Source organism: Phragmites australis, chromosome 5, assembly GCF_958298935.1.
Source record: "Phragmites australis chromosome 5, lpPhrAust1.1, whole genome shotgun sequence".
NCBI classification, from domain to species: domain Eukaryota; kingdom Viridiplantae; phylum Streptophyta; class Magnoliopsida; order Poales; family Poaceae; genus Phragmites; species Phragmites australis.
In genome coordinates, this window is record NC_084925.1 from 2,863,187 (window position 1) to 2,885,003 (window position 21,817).

The 21,817-nt window shown below is 41.8% G+C and overlaps 4 protein-coding genes and 1 long non-coding RNA gene across 7 annotated transcripts; 4 read left to right on the plus strand and 1 right to left on the minus strand.

The window, feature by feature from the left end:
• The first annotated feature begins 845 nt into the window (after nucleotides 1-845).
• Nucleotides 846-1,841, plus strand: LOC133917366 (uncharacterized). The gene has a single exon (XM_062361269.1). It carries the CDS (start codon nucleotides 1,093-1,095, stop codon nucleotides 1,363-1,365), a length of 273 nt encoding a protein of 90 aa, XP_062217253.1. The 5' UTR covers nucleotides 846-1,092; the 3' UTR covers nucleotides 1,366-1,841.
• Nucleotides 1,842-4,239: 2,398 nt separating this feature from the next.
• LOC133918404 (CBL-interacting protein kinase 26-like) lies at nucleotides 4,240-7,189 on the minus strand. Its single transcript, XM_062362271.1, has 2 exons — nucleotides 7,027-7,189; nucleotides 4,240-6,363 (listed from the first exon to the last, which is right to left on the minus strand). Exon 2 carries the CDS (start codon nucleotides 6,056-6,058, stop codon nucleotides 4,610-4,612), a length of 1,449 nt encoding a protein of 482 aa, XP_062218255.1. The 5' UTR covers nucleotides 6,059-6,363; nucleotides 7,027-7,189; the 3' UTR covers nucleotides 4,240-4,609.
• A 512-nt stretch (nucleotides 7,190-7,701) lies between these two features.
• On the plus strand, nucleotides 7,702-12,839 carry LOC133918406 (formin-like protein 10). 2 transcript variants are annotated; one of them, XM_062362273.1, is made up of 8 exons: nucleotides 7,702-7,988; nucleotides 8,100-8,252; nucleotides 8,399-8,741; nucleotides 9,140-9,827; nucleotides 9,907-10,369; nucleotides 10,448-10,647; nucleotides 11,528-11,763; nucleotides 11,873-12,839. In XM_062362273.1, exons 3-8 carry the CDS (start codon nucleotides 8,592-8,594, stop codon nucleotides 12,686-12,688), a joined length of 2,553 nt encoding a protein of 850 aa, XP_062218257.1. In that variant the 5' UTR covers nucleotides 7,702-7,988; nucleotides 8,100-8,252; nucleotides 8,399-8,591; the 3' UTR covers nucleotides 12,689-12,839. The 2 variants fall into 2 exon arrangements, with proteins under 2 accessions (XP_062218257.1, XP_062218256.1); XM_062362272.1 differs by lacking the exon at nucleotides 7,702-7,988 and having other exon boundaries at nucleotides 8,030-8,741.
• A 1,449-nt stretch (nucleotides 12,840-14,288) lies between these two features.
• LOC133918407 (zinc finger CCCH domain-containing protein 13-like) lies at nucleotides 14,289-20,564 on the plus strand. Of its 2 annotated transcripts, XM_062362274.1 has the most exons (11): nucleotides 14,289-14,596; nucleotides 16,146-16,283; nucleotides 16,509-16,542; nucleotides 17,271-17,406; nucleotides 17,492-17,548; nucleotides 18,323-18,420; nucleotides 18,530-18,601; nucleotides 18,729-18,916; nucleotides 19,421-19,611; nucleotides 19,967-20,164; nucleotides 20,342-20,564. In XM_062362274.1, exons 1-11 carry the CDS (start codon nucleotides 14,440-14,442, stop codon nucleotides 20,375-20,377), a joined length of 1,305 nt encoding a protein of 434 aa, XP_062218258.1. In that variant the 5' UTR covers nucleotides 14,289-14,439; the 3' UTR covers nucleotides 20,378-20,564. The 2 variants fall into 2 exon arrangements, with proteins under 2 accessions (XP_062218258.1, XP_062218259.1); XM_062362275.1 differs by lacking the exon at nucleotides 19,967-20,164.
• LOC133918408 (uncharacterized) lies at nucleotides 14,603-15,798 on the plus strand. Its single transcript, XR_009909755.1, has 2 exons — nucleotides 14,603-15,231; nucleotides 15,319-15,798. It is a non-coding gene; the product is annotated as an uncharacterized LOC133918408 (long non-coding RNA).
• Nucleotides 20,565-21,817: the final 1,253 nt, after the last annotated feature.

Consider the following 21,817-nt stretch of genomic DNA (forward strand, 5'->3'; position numbering starts at 1 on the left):
TGATTCACTTCTAAACGAGACTTAAACTAACGACAATTCTAACGTCGATTATTTTCAAAACATTAGCAAACATTAAAACCACCATAGGAAAATAACAAACACTAAACAAAGCTCATGATTAACATGATGTTCATGATATATGATCATGCTTAATGACATGCTTACGAGTTTTGGGACGTGACAGGTCGTGCGACCGCGGAGATCGACACCGTCGACAACAGATCTAGGTGTTGCGGTCGATAAAGAAGCTGTGTGAACGCAGAGAAGGGTGCAACTGGGCAAGGAGGTTGGGGAGGGGCGACAGGTCAACAGCCGAGCGGGGAGGTCATGGATTGGAGGCGGGGTCGACGGGGAGGCTGTGGCAACAGGGCCAAGCGATGATCGGGCGACACGGAGGCCGAGCAAGGCAACGACGGGAAGGCCGAGTGGAGTGACTGGGCAATGTGGCGGTGGAGAGGTGGGCGTGAGAGCGCTGGGGACAAGGAGACCAGACTAATAGGCGCGTTGGGGTGAGTGATGGTGTTAGTTGAGCTAGATCAGCTGAGGAGTGAATTAGACTGGGATTTCAAGGGACCCGTGAGAATCTACTGGTGAAATCGAAAACCCAAACCCAACCTAGCTAATTTCGGGTACTCTAACCCAACCCATCTCATTTCGAGTACCCAACCTAGCAAACTCGTGGATAAAAATTTAAACCAAAAACTTACAAATCAAATGTAAAACCTGCAAGTATCCGGGCTCAAAGATTCAATAGTCATACATATCTCCCCTAACCCCACCGGTGTTGATCGATGGGGAAAAAACTGGGAAGTATACAATTTTGAAGATCCCCGCGCTGCGACGCCTTGGCGACAAGCGTGCACCATGCCACCGCCCGAGTTCCTTGGAAACAGAGATCTCGTTGGGTCCAAAACCGGCGACGCGCTCCCTGTTTTCCCTTTCACCCACCTCCACTTCTCCGCCGGTTTCGCGCCAGATCGCGTATAAAACGGCCTCCGTGCAGGCTCCCCGCTTGTCAACCCGCAGAGGCCACGGAAGAAACAAGAACCAGTTCAGCCCAGCAGCAGTACAAGCGCGTCGCGAGCGATCGAGATGGCGGCTGAGGCGGCGAGCAGGAAGGCGCCGTCGCTGGTGGTGGCGGCGAGCATGGGCGCGGTGGAGGCGCTCAAGGACCAGGCGGGCCTGTGCCGCTGGGACTACGCGCTGCGCTCGCTCTACCACCGCGCCGCCGCGCCCAGGATCCAGGCCCTGTCTGCCAAGCTCTCCGACTCCATGGCGGCGGCGCCCGCGGGCGAGCTGCCCCGGACGAAGCAGGACGCGAGGATGCGGAAGGCCTACCACCTCGTGTGCTGGGGCCCCAACTGATCGATCTCGACTCCCACCAGCGCTTCTTGTTTCTCTGTAGCCTAGCTTTCTTCCTCCATGCCTCCATCCATCCTTGTACATCTTTTTTCGCAATAAAAAAAGATGAGAGAACAATGCAATGTCCAATTTGAGTTACGGAGCTGAAGGACCCCCAAAAAATTAGAAACTTCTTACTTGATAGTGTTCTTGTAATCTTGTGCATTCTGCTCTCCGATCGCGGATCAAGTCCAATCTGAACTCTGACTTGAGCTGTGTAATTCAGTAATTGATCCCGGTCTGACAAGGATGCCAATAAGATGAGACTCAGATTTGCATTGCTTTGCATTTTTTTAAGGAAAAAATCCATATTTCGTCCATCAACTCTTCCCTAGTTTAATTTTCATCCTCAACTCTTATTTGGATCAATTTACGTCATCTGTTAAGTTTTCGAGGGACAGGGACTCTTGTTCGGATCCATTTATATCATCTGTCCAGTTTTCTATCCCTGGAGACGCTACCATGGATGTCGCTAGCTTGTAAGGCGGATCGGGATCGGATGGAACTGCATCCATCCTTTCCTTGAGGCCGTGGCGACCTCGATTAGGCCGACTCCAACAGAGCCGGAACCGGCTTGCTGTGTCACTGTTCCGCCTAGTGTGTCTATCGTTGCTGTCGCATCTATGCTCCAACCTATTGTGGCAGAGAAACGGATGTCGGCAGCCGCATATTTGCGGGAGAAAAGGTGTTCCGTATTAATATACCGAGTGTATAATTGTAAGATCTGAAGGAAGAATAAGAGTAATAGAATTAAAAAATAGAGTAGCTGTTGGAGATGAAAAAAATAAGAGATACTATAATAGTATTAGGTGATGCTGTAATAGTATTATAGAGGATAATAATAGTATTAAATGATACTGTAATAGTATTATAAAGGATTGATTTTTAAAATATGTGTTAGAAATAACCTTAGCAACAGCAAACATGCACTACTCCTACCATATGAATGATGGATGCCTGCAGCAGCATGCATGGCGCGCGCGCAACCTGGGCAGAGGAAGCAAAGGCGTGATTGAGTGCAGCGCTGGTGAGCCAAGGCCGACGCCGGTTCGTCGCCGGCGGCCGGCTCATCAACGCTGCACTCAATGAGGCATTTGCCCCTCTCTTCTCTTGGACCTGCTGGTACCTTCAGCTCCACGGCTCAGGGAGTCGGATTACGCTTCCGATCGCGTGCGAGTGTGAGTAATATAACGCAGCTGATCTGTACTACCAGACGTTGTACTGCGCAAGTTTGGCACGCAGCCGGTGCCGGTGTACTAGCCTCAAGGATGTTTATTGTTGTACTGCCCCCAAGCGCTGGTGACTGAGTGACGTCTAATCAGAATGATCTCAGATATATATCATTGTTACCTAGATCTCAACTCGAACAACTTGAATTCGAATCAGATTCTAATATTCGTATCGGATGTAAGTTGTATTATGTGTTTCTAAATTATTTTTGTTGAATTAGACATCAAAATTTACATGTGTCCATAATCATGTAACACTGGTATACATGCTCGCAATTTTTTGCTGCTTCCGGAAATGGCCGGTGAGTCCATGTGGTCTCTCGTTGCTGTATTTGCGGCTTCCTGTCCAAGATGGTATCTGTAAAAGATTGTCTGTCTCGCCGATTCATTGTTTACGGCAACGGCGAAAAGTACAGGACGTCGTGACGCCTGTACAGAGCAGCGTCATTGCCAATTGCCGTAGCGAGTAGGCAGTACAAACCGTACTGCATCACGCATCTCGGCGTCAGATAGTACCAGCAAGCATCTGCTCATGATTTTCAGATTGCATGTATATAGCTATTTTTTTCTGATAATTATAAATATTAAATAATGATAAGATTTAAAGTAGACAATTATCAATTAACATTCTTAGCAAACCAAATTTGTTCAGTGATACGGTAGACTAACGACTTTTTTTTGAGGAATAACTGAATGTACTTGATTGAGCCTCGACAGGCAAAGCACGGTTTCGTTTTCGCCATTCGTCGAGAAAAATTAAGAAAAAAAGAAAAGAAGTTCAGCTGGAGGAGTTGCCTAGTCAAGAGCAAGGTCGCAAGCCACAGATAACAACAGCTTCGGCCCGCCGGGCCACGCTAGAAACGGAGCTCGTGAGGCCCAACCCAACCTTCTGGGGCAGCTGGACAGCTGTAGGGGCTGTTTGTTTGCTACTTTTGTTTTTGATTTTTTTTAAAAACTATGTTTTTTTATCTCTGAAAAACTGTTTTTAAATTTTAACTATTGATTTTACAATAAATTTTTAACTTCTCAGCATATAATTTCTAAAAAACTACTCTCAACTAGCTTCTAGCTTATTTTCCTCAGAAACAGACTTCTAGCTTCTACCAAAATCGGAAAAAACCACTTTTCAATAATCCCGTTTGATTAGGCTTATATCACCAGAGAAAGCAAAAACAGAAACAGCAAATAAACAGGACCTAAATCTGATGAGCTCTCATGGCAAATGGACACGTAAATTTAATACTAGTACAAAAAACAAACTTGCTGGAGCCGGGTGTGTTCTGCTAGCCCCACGAATTTCAGACCTGCGAATCTTCAGCATGTTCCAGTACACAATACAGGATACTGATAAATATTCGAAATATAGAACTGGAAATATGAACAGGCAAACTACAAATCCGAGAAGTATTTTCTTGATTCCCACATCCAGTCAGTTATGGTTAATATCTCGAATCCGTGCAAACGTTTTCTCGCATCACATGTGAAGAGGTCAAGGTGCTAAAAGGTTAAACATGTTACCTTCATCAGCTTTCCTGTCTTCTGTATCAATGATCCGTGGGCAGATATGATAATGGCTGCATGGCAGGATCTCCATTATGATCGATCAATGTATTTCTTTGACAGGGATTAAATCAATATTTTACTTACACTGAGTACAGATTTCTGTAGTACACACATGTTTCCAAAATTGAAAGAAAGTATATTAACTCTACATTATTTTAGCAAACATTGAATATACAGCATCAAAAGAAATACTAAGATGTCGAGGAACTAAAGAAGGAAAAATGCCTAACGGTAGGAAGCGGAGGTACTAGACCAGGGTAACCTGAACATGCAATCACATGTATGTCAACAAGTCATGACTCTGGCTGTTGGAACAAGTCCTGCAGCTGATGCAGCAGTAAACAACTAATGGCAGTTTCAACTGGTTGTGCAGTTCATGTAGCAGCAACAGTGGTTCAGAAGTATTTTCGCCGTTGTCATGGCAGCAATGGTTGCAGCTTGTCCTGCGGATTTTGTGTTGTCAAAGAGGTCTGCAATCTGGCCTCTGGCTGCTGTGATGGCAAAGGTGACTGCTGCTGCTCTCCTTGCATAAATTGCTCAGGCTGCTGGTGCCGATTGCTTTGCCATGCCCAAACCATATCCTTAAGTGCAGGCCTAATTTCATCTTTCACTAGCTTTTGATACTCTATAGTGTCCCCATTGGTCTTTTTCAACTCAACTAAAAGGAAACAAGGAGCGAGCTCGAAAATCTCAGCATCCAGCTCAAGAAATCCTTTTATTCCTTCATTTGATGCAGCCAGTTTCAAAACCCCATTTTCTTTCTTCTTAATTTTGAGCCTCAAGCGGTTGGCCAGTTCATTTAGCTTAGCAAATACAGTTCCTGCTGGCTGCCTAGTGGTGAATCTCTCTTCCCTCCGGCCATGTTTTTCTTCAAACAAATTGGATAGGTCAAATCTCGTTGACAGGGAAATGATGTCAAATGCATTCAAGTTTTGGAGGCTCGATGACCCTTGATTTTCCTCCAAATTACTGCATTCTGTCGAGTCAGAGGTTGCGGCTTCACCTTTACACCCCTTGTCTCTTGTTTCGTGCTTGATTTTCAGTGCATTTACCTCAATGGATTTTCTGTACCAAATGCACCTTTTTATCCTTGCGATAGAAATTCTAGTACTTGGATCTGGATCAAGCATCCTAAAAAGTAGGTCCTTCAACTCAACAGAAAAAGAACGAGGGAATCTATATTCAGCTTTGGAAATCTTCCTATACATCTCTATAAGATTTGTGTCATGGAAAGGAAGGTAACCAGCCACAAGAACAAAAAGAATTACTCCGCAAGACCATATGTCAGCCTTCGCACCGTCATAGCCTCTCATACTGAGCACTTCGGGAGCAACATAAGCTGGAGTTCCACAGGTGGTATGGAGGAGGCCATCTTGTCTCTTAGACTCAGCTAGGGCACTTAAACCAAAATCCGAGACTTTTAGGTTCTCATTCTCATCTACAAGTAGGTTTTCTGGCTTCAAGTCCCGATGGTAAACACCTTGGCTGTGGCAGTAGTCCACGGCACTGATCAATTGGTGGAAATACCTCCTTGCAACATCCTCACTGAACTTTGCCTTGGATATTTTGTTGAAAAGTTCACCGCCTTTCACATACTCCAAAACAAAGTAAATCTTGCTCTTGCTAGCCATTACTTCGAAAAGTTGCAGAACATTTGGATGTCTTACCAATCTCATTATTGAAATCTCCCTTTTTATCTGCACCATTAGTCCAACCCTCACGACCTTGTCCTTATCAATTATCTTTATTGCAACAGCCTGTCCACTTGTCAGATTCCGAGCATAATATACCTTAGCAAAGTTCCCTTGTCCTAACTGCCTCCCGATTTCATATCGTCCCATCAAAATAGTCCTCCTCTCATCCATTATATCAATCTATATAGAGATAGACAAATGGGGCATACAAAGTCCACTATCCCCTACTACTCAAGTCTATTTACAGAGGGTAAATGGGAACAAACTATCATCACCAAGGTTGTGGCCAACAAAGATAGAAAATGTCTTGACCTTCTGCGCCCCAAAGCACGGGGGGAAATTGTACCACTATGCAACCTCCACTGAACTCAACGTGATATCTAAGGATATACCAACTAAGCTCTCTGGTGCCAGGTTACACAATTCTGCTGCTTTTCCAACACAATTCTTTTTGCCTGCTGTAATTTGTCGGAAAACTGCATGGAGAAACAACAAATATAATTAGGTAAACATGTGATGCAAATGGAATAAGCATGTTGTAACTCTAATGGAGATCAGCAGTCACTATAAATGTCGAAGCGGATTCAGGAGTCTACAAGAGTACTATGTTAGTTCTCTCAGGAACCAGCTCCCTATTTCATTGTGATTTTTGAACGCCCATCTACTCATCTAGCACTATTTGGAAGACACCACTACCACTATCCTATCAGCTTAGGCATAGTCTAAAATGACAAAATTTACGAAATTAAGCAGCGCTACCCAAACTAGCGCCTAGCAGTGAGAAAATCTTAAACCCAAAGAAGGCGTATCACTCAACACTAGAGAAATTGAGGTTGCCACAACAAAAATTTCTAACAAAAGCCACCAGAATTGAGTCATCTAAATCCGAAATCAGAGCAACATCATCATAGAGCAGGACTAACACAAAAGGTTCTCTCTATCTAGCACCACATCAGCAAGCATTTCAAACCCTAGCTCATCCCAATAGGCCAATACAGAGCTACAATTCTATGAAGTCATAAACTAATCAGCAACTGGCGCAAGAAACGTCCTTAATAAGCGCCTAGCTTTTACAACCAAGAACTTCCAAGAAGCAGATCTCTCCATGTACGCAACAAGAGTAAAGCCATGGTCGTCACCTGCTCAAGAACCCGCGGACAAGAGAGACACGCATCCCAGATATCGCCAACCCCAGCCCGATCCCCTGCGCAAGGAGCGCCTCCTTCGGCCCTTGGAAAGCTGCTTCTTTTCTTTTGTTCGCCTTCTGTGGGCCCCACTTGCCGCTGGCCCAATCAGAAGCAATGCTTTTACGGTCCAATGGGACACGCAAAGAGCAAAGTATCTGCGCAGTTTTACTGTAGCATAGGTACTGTAGCACTTATCACTGTCCATCCGCTCACGATCTGACAGACAAGAGCTAACTAAAGTCGTGTTACTGTAGCATCTTTGGATACGAATCCGTCCAATGGGTCACGCCCCACGCTCACGTTGTTCTTCTCTTTCTTTTAATTCATGATATTATAAATATTACGATGACATTACACTTTTAGTATTTAAAAATATGATATTATAATTTTTAAAAAATTAGTTTAATATTATTACGAATCTTTTAAAATTAGATCTGCAATTACAAATCTTTTAAAATTAGATATATGTCACTATAAAAGTGTCTGGGGACTAAGATAATAGTATTAATTTAATTTTAAAATTTTTGTAATATTATTTTTAAATATTTAGTTATATATTTTAAAATCGTCATATTTATAATTATATAAATATATAAAAAAAACCTTTCTTTTTACTCTTCTCGCCGCACCGCAGCGGAGAAGGCGAAGGGATGCGGGAGCGCGGCAAGGTCGCCGGCGGCAAGGATGGCAGGTTCTGGGGACCGCCCGGCGCCGCTGTCGGGCAGCGTTACCGAGACGGCGTGAAGGCTCAAATTGAAGGCGCGCGCACGGGGCATGTCGCTCTTGCCCCGCCGAGGCGCCGACCGCGTGGAGACGTCAGACGTGTGAGTGGCCGGCCGGCCGGCGGGCGGCCCACGCCACTCGACTCGCCTTCCCACGCTTTCCCTTCCCGCGCGCGTCTTCGCCAGAGACAGGTACGAGAGACGCGTTCTTGGCTTTCCCATTTCCAAGCTACAGTTTTCTATGCTCCTCCAGTGGCCATGGCTTCAACCGAATTAGACTAACCAACACGGCATTTTTTACAGTGCCTGGCAAGATCAAGAAACAAAGCAAGAACTCGAATCAGGACAGAGGGAAGGAATTCGAATGTAAATCTGAACCGTCCACTGATCCATTCCACGCTCCCAAACAGACTGACCGCCAAGAGACCTTAGAATAAAGAATTCAGGCAGATGCAGGTGCGCGTGCTCAAGTCAACATCTCCTCCTAAGAATCTACGATGGGCCGACTCCTTGTGCCATCCGGCCTAACTAGTGTCATTCTCAAGTAAAAGCATCTGTGGCTTCGATTTCTCCTCACTATTCTTTCTTCTTAAACAATGCAGTAGGATTTTACTCTTCTAGATAGTTCATAGGAGCAAACCTCACAAACCCCAGGCCGTTCCTTAGAACAAATCTAGCTAGTTTGGCAGGCAAAGGAATCTTCTTCGGTTACACTCCATGAAGCCAAGAAAAAAGTGACTTTTTTTCTGTGGAGGAAAGTAAGAGGAAGAATTATCCAATAGGCAGCAACAAGTGATGAAGAGCTTAGGATTCGTGTTGGTACTGGTGGTGGCTGCAGCATTGATCAAGCCGTCAGGAGGAGTAGGGGAGGAGGACTGGGAGCGTTTCTTGATGCAGTGGAGGCAGCATCCTTCTTCTCCATGGCCTCTTCTGAATGGGGATCTGGTAAGACACCAGACACTTGTTCTTTGCAGCATTAGATAGTAGTAATCGATTGATTACATGTATGCTTTCTGCTCACTTGAGATCTGCCATGAAATTGCAATACGAGTTCCTTTTGTGTTCTCAAAAATTGGTTCTTTGAAATTAGAAGCTCACCATCTACTTTTTTAAAGAAAAGAAAAAGGCTTCTGGGATCTGGAGTTCACTAAGTACTTCAGTTACCAAATTAATGCCAGGGACGGAGCTTTTCAAATAACATGTCAGTGTGTTTTTTCCCTATATTCTGTGTACTTTTGGTTAGAGCTTTTGCTATTAAACTTAAATCTTTTATAAGATTGAAGAAAATGGAGGCATTAGCAAAGGTATACTCACTATTTAGGTTGGTTCGTGGATGGGTGCAGGTGGACAAAATATGGTCAATTTGCTTACGAGACAGGGTTGGTGCAGAGGAAATATTGGGCAATGTACTGTCATTTGCTTCAGTTGAACTATCGAGTCGTTCCTCGGAGAATGCTTTGAAGACAATGTTGTTTCTGGAGCTCCTAGCTCTTCTCCCCCCTGAAAAATCTTCTATTACCTGTGATTGTATCCGTGCAAACTACTTCAGTTTGGGTATTCCACAAAAATTCAGTGTTGCACTGGGCACCTATCTTGAGAGCCACCATTCATTGGTTCGTTCAAAATTCTATCCGAGACGGCATTTGGCTGATCAATCGACTGGTGATGCTCCTTCCATGGCTCCAGTTTTTGTGCCAGCGATGCCCTCTGGTGATGAAGCCCAGTTTCCCCAATCTGTGACAGAAACGTCAATTACACCTTCCAATTCTCTGAGCATTGAACCTCCCAGTCAACTTTATCACGGTAAACCTGCACAGAAGCATTGGGGAGTGTCTCCTTCAGTTTCACCTTCAGAGAAGCACAAGGACTACATAAAATTAGTCTTGATTGCTGTTCTCCTGACGGCGGCAGTCTCATTCATTGTTGCATTTCTAATTTTTTACTGCTGTGGATGCAACAAAAGCAAGGTCTCTGTCGGTGAACAACGAGATGACCATCCTCTTCTTCATTTGCAATTGGCTAATGTGCCTGGTGAGGCAGCATCCCTTTTTTCTACCTATGATGGATTGTTCTTAGGATAGTACAATAACATATAACATTCTGTTTGCAGGTTTGTCACCCGATGCTCGCGTTCCTGCCAGTCCACTTCACAAGGATGATCAAAGGGGTGGGCCTTCCAAAGCTGGAGTCAGCATGAGTCAGTGCTTTTCATGCTGTTTTAAAAGATCTACTGATGCCACACCACCTTCACAAGTGACTCGAGGAACACCAGAGAGCAATGCCACAAGTGATGCTCCTAAACTAATGCTGCCTCCGCCACCTCCACCTTTGCCACCTAAGGCTCCTCCACCCCCACCTGGACCACCCAAAGGTTCCAAAGCAAGACTTGCTCAGCTGTCACCTGTTGAGTCAAGTCGTTCTGAAGGATCATCTGCAGGCGAGCAGGCCAGTGAATCATCTGAAACTGAAGTTAATCCTCCTAGAGGCAAGCTTCGACCTTTCTATTGGGACAAAGTTCTTGCTAATCCTAATCAGTCAATGGCATGGCATGACATCAAATTTGGTTCTTTTCAGTAAGTCTTATTATTAGCAATAAATTCTTAATACATCCTGTCTACATTATGCTTGTGTTTGACAATGACATTTTGCAGTGTGAATGAGGATATGATAGAGGAATTGTTTGGTTATAGCGCTGGCAACAGAAATAACCTCAAGGACAAGGAACTACCCTCTGAAGATCCTTCATCTCAGCACATTTCTCTTCTCAATGTTAAGAAATCATGCAACCTGGCAATTGTTTTTAAGGCAATGAATGTCATGGTACAAGAGATTCATGATGCCCTCATTGAAGGTATCTGTTAATGCACAAGAAGCTATTGTCAATTTTTCCGTGTACCTTTCTTATTTGTATTGAAAAAACTATGCCCTTCAGTACATCTCTAAACACAAGCCATTTGCACAGACTTAGATGCCATGACACTTGTAAGTTAAGGGCTTTTAGGCAACTTTACTGATGACTTGTAGGGTGGTCGCTACCTTTTTAAAGTTTATCCAGAAAAAGCTATTATTGATTTGCCCATGTAGCTTGCTTAAATGTATTGAAAAAAAAGCCCTTCGGTATATCTATATAGAAGCCATTTGCATAGACTTTGATGACATTACACTTGTAAGTGGAACTTTGTTTTAGGAAACTTTGCTGATGATCACTTATAGGGCGGTCACTACCTTTTTTAAGTTACATAAAATCATTCATGTACAACAAAATAAACTTTGCCCGACTACATATTAGGCAGTTTTTTTAATCTATACCGTGTTGGCCATCTTTTAATATCTTGTGCGTGGCCAATTTCAAGTACGGAGGACTCAAGGTCAAAATTTGCTTCAGGTTATAACGGACTAATCATTGCATGTGTCAGGTGTTCTGTTGTTACATATGCTTGTTTACTGACTCCAACATGAATCCGAAAGACTGAAGCGTATCCAGTTAGCCTGGATAGTCCGCTGTAGAGACCTCATATTAATGGTTTTTCTGACATTGTATTTTGTTTCTATTTGTGAGACTGTCTAGTTGTGCTGCTGCTTCTTAGTGTGTCGAGTCACCAGCTTCATAGCTGGATTTTGAGGGTCCTTATATGTATACTTTTCATTTTACCTTAATAGACTTGTGGTCCAGTGCTCCTGCAGCGCCGTCAAATTTTTTGACATTGTATTCACCTCATTCTGTTCACAAGGGAATGAACTTCCTAGGGTGCTTCTTGAGACAATCTTGAGAATGAAGCCAACTGATGAGGAGGAGCAGAAGCTCAGGCTTTATGACGGGGACTTCTCCAAACTCGGCCTCGCAGAACAAGTGATGAAGGCACTACTTGACATACCTTTTGCTTTCAAGAGGATCAGCACTTTGCTTTTCATATCCTCCTTGCAAGAAGATGCCTCAAGTCTCAGGGATTCATTCCTCCAATTGGAGGTAAGCTACCTTAAAACAGTTGACTTCTGTGTTGAATCTGCAGAAAGGAAAAAAATATAACCTTTCACTACAAGTACTTATATAGTTATACATATCTGTTTGTTGTCAGGCTGCTTGTGGGGAACTAAAGCACCGCCTTTTCCTGAAGTTACTAGAAGCTGTTCTCAAAACCGGGAACCGTTTGAATGATGGGACCTTCCGCGGTGGTGCTAATGCATTCAAACTTGACACCCTTCTTAAGTTATCGGATGTCAAGGGTGCCGATGGAAAGACCACATTGCTGCACTTTGTTGTTCAAGAGATTATTCATTCTGAAGGTGTCCGCGAAGCAAGGGTGGCCATGGAAAGTGGGAGAAGTCCACCTCCTAGTACTTCCGATGGCAATTCCAATGAATCTCCTCAAGAGAGTGGTGATCACTACTCCCATCGCGGCCTTAAGATTGTTTCAGGACTTAGTAATGAGTTGGACAATGTCAAGAGAGTAGCTGCACTTGATGCTGAAGCTTTGTCTGCCAGTGTGGTGAACCTCAGACATGAGCTGATGAAAGCTAAAGAGGTCCTGAATGAAATTGCAACGCTAGAAGAGACAAGTGGATTTCGCCACTCATTGGAATGTTTTGTAGAACATGCGGAGAAAGAGACAAATTTTCTACTGAAAGAAGAGAAGAGATTGAGATCATTAGTAAATAAAACAATTCGATATTTCCATGGAAATGATGCTAAAGATGATGGTTTTCAGTTGTTTGTGATTGTAAGAGATTTCTTGGTGATGCTGGATAAGGCATGCAAGGAGGTTGGGGCATTACAAAAGAAGGTGACGAATAAATCTCAAGGCAATGGCAATTGCAACCCAACATCCCAGTCACACCCCCAGGAGCAACAGTTCCCTGCTGTTTTAGAGGACCATTTAGATGGTTCAGACTAATGATTGACAAATGACAATAATATACTGTACTCTTAAACGTATTATTCCAGATGTTTTTATTTTTTCTGGAAATACTGTAGAAAACCCCATGCACAGCAAATATATTAGCATAGATACAGATATCACATACATATCTAGATTGATTTGTGTGGCTCCATAATGTGGTTACATCATACCTCTGCATTGGTATCTGTTTAGTTTCATGCGCCTTATCTAGCTTGAAATCCAGTTCTGCGTAATAATTAAATCCCTATTCACATGACAATATTTACTTATGTAGTGATGTAAAAGTTTATGTTATTATGAAAAAAATATGCATTCTAAAAACCTCAACTAAATACAAATCATTTTCTCACGTTTCATCACAGAAAATGTCCCAAAATATTATAAACTCTTCCACAATGTAATAAGAAAAACAACCTAACATAAAACATGTCACGTACACATGGGGCTCCTATTCACTACTAGGGTGATGGATAGCGACCGACCGCCTATCTTTTCTTCTTCATTCCTCTTGAACTACATCAGCCACACCCGAGTAGTCAATGCTCGTTGTGTTGATGCTTCTCTTACACATCATTAACTTTGACGAAGTTGTGCCCTTATAGGATCGATGCTTTTAGGCCGTTATAATTGCACAATTTGTTGAAGAATTTGCTTGTGTTGCATACACGCATTAGATGTGGGAAAACCAAATCATTTTCCCCGTGTGATACATAATTATCATGATAGTTGCCATTTTGGACACATAAAGAACCAACACTTGAGAATCGACTCTCATTTTGGATGGTTGAGGTGGTTTTATCACTTACCTACTAGAGGTCAAATCACATATTTGTTCCTTATGTATCTTACCAAGATGAATTTTTTTTAGTGGTAGATGATGTACCTGTTGACAACGAGGCATCTGCAGTGACTTCATCAATCTTCAAACTTTGCATCTTCGATCTTCAGCAGACGTTGTATGAGTGCGTGTGTATACAAGTTGTACTGCTGTTTCTAAAAAACAACACTCTACACTAAAATCTACAATGCCCTTGCACTCTCTCCTATCTGGTTACCTACATCTACTGTTACAGCTTGACTCGACGAGTGCAAATATATGGCTTCATCCTAGCTTGACTTATGCAAACAGGCGGGCTCACTTGGCAGTGTCATAAAATCATCTTCATACGAGTAACCAATCACAATCTTAATTCTTGCATCCGCTTATACGGTCTTAAATTCAACCAAACAAACAGAAAATCACCTTAATATATCCAAACAAATACAACTAACTAAACACTTTTCTTTTCAACAAATATAACTTCACTTAGCTTATTTCCCTCAACCTGCTCATATGATGAAATTCTAAGAAATCTCATATGAAGAAACAAACACACCCTAAATAAAGGGCGATACATCTCAAAAAGGCAAAAAGAGAAAGAAATAGGAAAAAGAAGGAGGGGAAATACATCTTCGAAAAGAAAGAGGCGACATTTTCCATCGAACAGAATCCCAGCCGTTCGCTACCGATCGGACGACTGCGCACGGAGCAGAGCGCCAGCCAGGGGCTAGGGCTCGTTATGTGCCGCCGCCTCCCGTTGCCGACCAGCCCAGACCCAACACATTCCCTTCCCCCCGGCCTCTTGCTAGGGCTTTTGCCTCCTCCCCTCGAAGCCCTACCCAGCCAGGCGCGATCGATCGATCGATCGCGAATTCCCCAACCGCGGGCTCGGGGATCGACCGACCGACCGGCGGCGGCCGCCGCGATGCTGGGCCCTCCGCGCCGCGGACCGGCGTACAAGACGAAGCTGTGCGCGCTGTTTCAGCGCGGCGACTGCTCCCGCGACACCTGCAGCTTTGCGCACGGCCACGCCGAGCTCCGCCGGTTCCCCGCCTCCCGCACCTCCTTCCCGCCCCGTGCCGGTATAGATAACGTTTTCCCTCAAGCCCCCATTCTATTTTCGTACGGTTTTGCAGTTGCCTGTTCCTGAGATCCCCTCCGAGGTTTAGGGTTTGTGGTAATGTGGAGGGGTGTATGTATGATAATTCTGCAAATTCTCTCTCCCTTATTGTTTTGTTGGTAGGTTTAGATGTATGGGTAGCTAGATGCATATGGCGTGCTGTGGATTGGATCACAATCTCGTGAGTATAGCGTTTGTTGGAGACAGATAAGTGCTTAAATGATTAGGTTTTACGAATTCTGAACCCTACGGGGAACTGTTGGTCATGAAAACCAGGTGATTTATGTCTTACCGGATTCTGAGAGGTTGCTTCTCAGAGGTTGTTTCTGAAGAACATGCCATGGTGGGTGGTATGAGATGTTGGTGTGCCATGCATAAAAAGAGAAGTCACAAAGTCGCTGTTATGTTATGGTTTCAAGAGGATATCTGTTATTTCAGGAGGAGGAATTAGGAGAATGTGGCCATGATAGTGACTAACTAAAGAATGGATATATATGAACCAGATCATTTATGGATGACCATCTTTGGAGTTCTTTTCCATTTACTTCTGGACATTGTGGTTCAAAGGGAACTTTGTTCTTGCTTCATTATTCATTGGTATCATGCTCTCTATGTTTTGTTATTGTCTCTTTGTGCTTGTGTGATTTATTTTATTTTGATACCAGTGCTTGAATTCAGCCTCAGTTGTTGCAGACTTGCAGATAGAAAATAATTCTAACAAGTGGAAGCTTGTTGCAGAATTAGGCGGCATTCTTATTGGTTGTCTTTTGATTTAACTACCATTCAAATTAGCAGACTCCTGAGCATATTTATTAGGCTCAACTGCTACCAGAGGATAAGACAACCATTTTATAGATTCTTCAGTTGGATTTCGGCGATTTCTTGTGACTGTAATGCCTGCCCTATATCAAGAAGGTGGACTCATCAGTATCTTGGATGGCAACTCCACTGAATGATGCCCATAATACGTTCGATGTGCTATGATCATGTGATTAGCAGCTTTTACAATTAACTGAGCCACATATCCTTAAATATTGTGCATCAGCTAGTTCCATTGGGAAGTATTCTTATCACTGGTAATTGCAAGCTATTGTATTTCTTGTAAGTTGCCGCAGAAGATATCTGGACAAATGATAGTAGATTTATATGGTGATATTGGGATTATGGAAGACCTCTCCCTTTCATTATTGCTATATGAGGTTGTTCATGGTGCTCCCATCAATTTGATTTCCGACAATCACCATTATGAGTCTGGTATTATCCTAAAGGGTGCATCAGTGGTTTCTTATCATATCTTTGTATCTACTCATGCATTAATTTTCGGCCCTACTTTCTTGTGGCTAATGGTATTCCTGGAGTCACTTCTACTTATTGCTAATTGAATTATCTTGTAGCTCAAAGGTTGTGGTAAGCTTAACAGGCTTATGGGTGTGCTATCTCCATGTTGATACATTTTCATTCAGTGTCACATATTCTTCATTGTATAAAACTTGCTCTATCCTGACTTCTAGGGAGAAGAGATTATAGAGGTGGCGACTTCAGAGACAGGTTTGATAGGAGGCGCTCGCCTCGTAGGAGGCTTTCCCCTGAGAGAGATTCCAGGGGTCATCGTTCCCTTCAGGACCGAAGACCAACTTCTCAAGAAAGGGGTAAGCGAATTTTATCCTCCTTGCTCCCTCGCACCCACTCTCTCTCTCTCTCTCTCTCTCTCTCTCTCTCTCTCTCTCTCTCGTGTGGACATGCATGTGTGTTCTTACGCCACGAGTTGGTGGGAGCTTATTCTAAATCTGTAAGCTGCCACTTTTACATTTTAATTGAACCTGCTCCAAGTCCATTGTGTATAGTCTCTTAAAACTTTGAAATTGTACTTGCAGAATCTAGCTATTCACGGTCTCCCAGCAGGAAGAGGTATGCAATACATTTAGATATATTATTAAGTCATTTGATTCTAAATATAATTTGAAAACATCTGTGTGTCTACCGCTTCTCATACTTTCAATTTATATTTCTTATCTATTGATTCATTGCTATCTGCCTTGTTTATGTGATGTAAGTTCTTCATTATTGTTAACCACTATTTGATATATTGGAGCTGATCTGTACATTTTATTTATCTAAGTTCTCTAGTTATATCAGGCTCATTGTTTAAACTGCTGTGAATAACTATCAAAGGTTTGTTCTATTATAGAACATTATATGTTAAGGCATCCTCCCTTGAATCATAATTTTTTGTATTTTCTTGCAGATTCACTGTTGTGGCATTTGTTGCCCATATTATATGTATTCATTGTATTGACATACGCATGTAACATGTTTCCCTAAAGAATACGCAAGCACTTTTTATGCTTTACTTCATATCCACAGTTACTAAAAAACATCACAGTTGTGTTATCTGTTAGTGATTGTCTAATGTGTCTAATTCTTAATGCACTTCTTAAAAAAACCAAACCTGCTTGTTACAAATATAATCACCTCTTCTGATAAAATGCCCTGAACAGAATATGTTGCCTCTTAACTCTTATTTCATTGGGCTTGTGGGTTCCCTACCTGTATTAAATGTGTGAAGACTGAAGAGTCATATTGATACTGCAATTTATCTTTCCACATTCTAATCTCTCTCCCTCTCTCTATCTCAGTGAAAGGAGGCATGAGAAGAAGCCTGATGATGGAGAAACCAACTCATCTAGGAGTTTGAGTGTCTCCGACAATAATGATGATAGAAAAAAGGAGAAATTCTCAAGTGGCGATGATAAGGAGGATCATGAAAAACAGGTCTGATACATAATCCAATTCATAGTTGACAGTCACCTTTGGCACGCCCTGTCATTATATTATTAATATTAAGATTATGTTGCAGCTGAAACAAATAAGACAGGATATGGAGCTTTTGCGTGATGATAAATCTCACTTGGAGGTCAGTTTTTACGGTCTCTGCTTTTACTATAGTATATTACATGCTAGTAAACCATGTCATCTTTTGATTAATGTTTATATGGGCAAATTGATAAATTCTTATGCCTGGATTTCATGCATTGGATGTCGATATGTACATTTGGTTGGATTTCACTGTTTAGTTATTATACTTTATGCACTACTGCACCAGCTAATAAATTTGGTCTATAAAGGACTTAATTGGTAATGCCTGGCTATTTTCTATTCTAAGATTGACCATTCCGTTCATGTATGAGACATTCACCGTTCATCTTTTAATCATGTTTTAATGTCTTTATGGAACACATACATTTTTTTGTGTTTTCCTTTCAGTGGTTCTTGCATTAACTGTTCTGTTGCCACCTGTATCTTGCTTATTGAAGAGTATTTGGTGTCCATGATGGTTTAAACTTATTGAAGACTATTCGGTGTCCATGATTGTTTAAACATTTTGTTGGAGCATTAATTTGTTAATAGTTGCTACGTGCATTAATCACAACCTTACTTCACAATGCCCATTGCCTACTACTGGGTTCTAGCATTAGCGGAAGTATTTCTTAGTGTCTTCACAATGCCCATTGCTTTATGTGGATACCTTTTTTTAGTTCCTTCATCCTTGGTCTATTGTATGAGTTATCGTCAGCAATGTCTTTTTTTTTAACACTGACAATCTGCATGATTCAACGCTTGTCTTTTAAAATAGCTTGATCTTGTGTAAATCCGAACTTAATACTCTTATTAACTATTCCTTTTGTAGATCATTTTGGATGAGAAGAATGCTGAAGTGCGCAAGATTTCTAGCAGAGTAAATGATCTTGATCTGCAACTGAGGAGGGAGAAAGAGGAATGCCACAGGTACTTCTACAATTTGGCACATGACAATGGCACACCCCTTTTTGTTATACCAATAGCTCGATCGTGTTATTAAGTATTTTATTGTCACATTATTTTCTTTCCAATGTAGGATGACCTCAAAAATGAAGAAGTTCATTAAAGCTCATGGTCGCTTTTTAAAAGCACAGGAAGAATTGAAAAGGTACATTGTGCTTTCATCACTTTTGAACTAACAATGAGAAACATTTTTGCCTCGACTTACTGCACCAATTCACGTCTATTTTTACATGATTATAATTTATGATTATTGACTAATTGGAGTTATGCAGGTCACAAGCTCGTTTTGAGAGACTCGGTGATTTGCTTGCTTCAGATATTCTGAAGCGTGGTGCTAATGAAGAAGGCTCCAGTATAAATGTTGATGAAGATCCAAATGGTCCTTATGAAAGGAGCCCAAATGCTGCTGCAGCTAAGAAGAGATCAATCCCGTACTCAACAAGTGAAGAAGCAAAAGCGGGTGGGTAACTTAGTCTCCTCGAGACTTTTTTCTCTATATATGCCTCTGAAGAGTGTACAATGATGGCTGTTGTCTTAAGGTCGCTATTAGTACGATGTGAATCTTGTTAAGTACTGTCTGTTTCTCCTGTTGGTGTTGAAATATTTACTTATAGTCTAAACAAAGATATTACTACCAAACAAAGATATTAAAGTTTAAACTTTGACCGCTAATGTGTACAGAACTATTTAGATTGGTCATATGAAAAATTGAAAATAGTACCATTAGATTTATTATGAGGCACTTTCAAAATATGATATATGTATGCTTTTCCAAAGATATTACTACCAAATTTAATGGTCAAAGTTGTTTATTGGGGACCTTGTCTTGTCCAAAAGATCATACATTCTTGAACAGTGGCATATATATTTTTTCATTTACACTCACATAATATTTCTTGCTTTTATGTGTTTGAAGATACATTGTGTCAATTATGTACTCATGTCTAATCTTGTCCTTTTTCAGTGAAGAAAAGAAGAGAGCGAGACTCTGACACAACTAGGCCAGAGAAATATAGGCCAGAAGGTACTGTTGCAGAATTTGATAAACCAAGCAAGGGAACTGAGCCAACAAAATCTTTATATTTGAAGAAGAAATTGTGGGAAGACGAAAAGGATAAGCTAGGAAATGTTGTTTCCTCGGCTAACACAGACAAGGTGCAATTTTTCACATGTATTAACTCAATTTTCTGATAAATTATGCATATCATATTCTCATAGCTGCTATAACAACTTCAATGTTCTATTTGGACATTATCTTATTAACATACACTCTTGATTCCATTCTATGCCTGTAACTCAAGAATTAGTGAAGTTTAAGGCTGACACCTCATTGCCCTGCTGTTTACTCTTGATTACCCGTAAAAACAACTTAAAAAGTGAGCGCTATATAAAATGGTGGTACAGGCATCCCTTGTTATTGGGTCTGTTCACCATGGGCCTAGTTGTCATGTTTGGAACTCTACATAGTATGAGTTCACGCTTATATTGAGTAGATATTTTTAACTTACAGGTCAAAGATTCTCCAGTCAAACATGTTTTGCCCTCCACTGGTATGGCTGCTCATGCTGTGGATGATCCCATTGAAGCTGTTGAACTCGATGATAGACATGAACCAATAGATGCATCACTAGAAAATGATGCTGACGATGAAACTAGGTCGCCTGTTATGCCCCTGCATCCACCACCAGTCGTTAATGCTTACGAGCAGGTGACTACATTTGCATCCTCCATCCTTTGCAAAAAGATTAAAAAAAATTTGCATCCTCCAGGAAATGGCAAACCTTGCACATACGAAAGCACATAATTGCACTTCAAACCAGTTCCTGATTTCTTTCTGTAGATCTGCCAAACAATATACTCACAGTTTGTTTTGTTTATTTCCCAGTACGAGGGAGATGATGAGGAAGTTGACGTGGAATAAGTGGAATGCCGTAGATAGAGGCCTCCGGTGATATTGCCTGTGTACAAAAGTGTGCTGTCTATTTGATACTGGGAATTTACCTCATGAGAAACCATCTTTGTTGTGGCATCCTTGGTGACGCAAAGTTGTCAGCTTTGTGGACCTACTTATTTCGTCAATGTGACATCCTAAATACCCTGTGATCTGTGGACCTACTTATTTCGTCAGCGCCTAGTGCTTGTGAAATGCGATGCTGCTGCGATGCTTAGTTGCTCCTGCTGTTTGCTGACACCTTAAAGGTTCTGAACACTAATTTTTCGTGGGAGTGTTATTTGAATGGTGGTCGTTGATCTCCGGTTGGTTTGGCAGCCTGCGTCTACAGCTCACAGTGGGCATGAAGCAAAGTTCATCTTCCACTTCTAGAGTGTCACTATTACAGAAATGGGCATAACTAACGTGATCGTTTTTAAAACGTGTCTGCAATAATGTTATTGCATAGGGCTCTGGGAGACTGTCTGAAAACAACAGCAAAAATTTGGTGGGATAGAAATACTGTATGTAATTATGACGCATATGGTTTTTTAGAAGAACCGTTTAGAATGTCTGGAACTACAAAAAACCGTCTAAAATTTGCTCTACATTTTAGATGGTTTTTTAGAAAACTGTATTGGATTTCAAAAACCGTCTGCAATTCTCTAAGTATTTCAGACGGATTTTAGAAGAACTGTATGGGTTATAGTTATTGTAGATGTTTTTTTTAAAAAAAATCCTTTGCAATACAATTAATTAAGCATTTTTCTTTTTTATAATTTTTAATTAATTTGAGTTTGCTAATGAGATTTGGTGATGGGATATATCATGTCCATCCTTATCACTAGTAATTTTTTCAAAAAACATTCAAAACTCCTATGCCTTGTGAAAAATGAAATTTCAAAACTCCTATGCCTTATCCGACCAATACAATCATTCCTTGTTGTGGATTTGCAAACCGCCGCTAGTGTTACTGGTGTATCCTTTATTCATCTCTTACCTGATCTCAAGAATGATTGGATCCAGCTCATGGGTGAGCATTATCTTAAAATAATTAGGTGATTTTCTTAACCTTTCTAACCAACCTTAAGCTGTCAAAGAGATAGGAAGGGAGAAGAAGGCCTTCTCCCTCACATTCTGAATAGAGAACGAAATAGAGAGGGAGCTAAACGTCCATGTCCGAGCTCTGTTCGTTGTGTGTACTGTTCTCTGCACTCAGGGGTGGGCCCATTAAGGGTATGGTTATCGAAAAAATTAGCTATATATAAGTTGTGCACCTAAGTTGAAAATCCTGAGCCCGCAACTGCCTCACCGACCGGATATTCATCAGCTGGATCTGTCAACCGGAGCTGCCGCCGCGCATGCTGGAGCAGCGAAGCCAACCTCCATCATTTGTTGTGATCCTCCATCGTTTTTTGCTTGTATGTGTGT

What these genes read in the sequence shown, in the direction of transcription:
- LOC133917366 (XM_062361269.1), top strand. Translation starts at nt 1,093, where the DNA reads ATGGCGGCTGAGGCGGCGAGCAGGAAGGCGCCGTCGCTGGTGGTGGCG.
- LOC133918404 (XM_062362271.1), bottom strand. Translation starts at nt 6,058, where the DNA reads ATGGATGAGAGGAGGACTATTTTGATGGGACGATATGAAATCGGGAGG.
- LOC133918406 (XM_062362273.1), top strand. Translation starts at nt 8,592, where the DNA reads ATGAAGAGCTTAGGATTCGTGTTGGTACTGGTGGTGGCTGCAGCATTG. An exon ending in CTCTTCTGAATGGGGATCTG is followed by an intron (nt 8,742 to 9,139) that starts GTAAGACACCAG and finishes GGATGGGTGCAG; the next exon opens with GTGGACAAAATATGGTCAAT. An exon ending in GCAATTGGCTAATGTGCCTG is followed by an intron (nt 9,828 to 9,906) that starts GTGAGGCAGCAT and finishes TTCTGTTTGCAG; the next exon opens with GTTTGTCACCCGATGCTCGC.
- LOC133918407 (XM_062362274.1), top strand. Translation starts at nt 14,440, where the DNA reads ATGCTGGGCCCTCCGCGCCGCGGACCGGCGTACAAGACGAAGCTGTGC. An exon ending in ACCAACTTCTCAAGAAAGGG is followed by an intron (nt 16,284 to 16,508) that starts GTAAGCGAATTT and finishes TTGTACTTGCAG; the next exon opens with AATCTAGCTATTCACGGTCT. An exon ending in GAGAAAGAGGAATGCCACAG is followed by an intron (nt 18,421 to 18,529) that starts GTACTTCTACAA and finishes TTTCCAATGTAG; the next exon opens with GATGACCTCAAAAATGAAGA.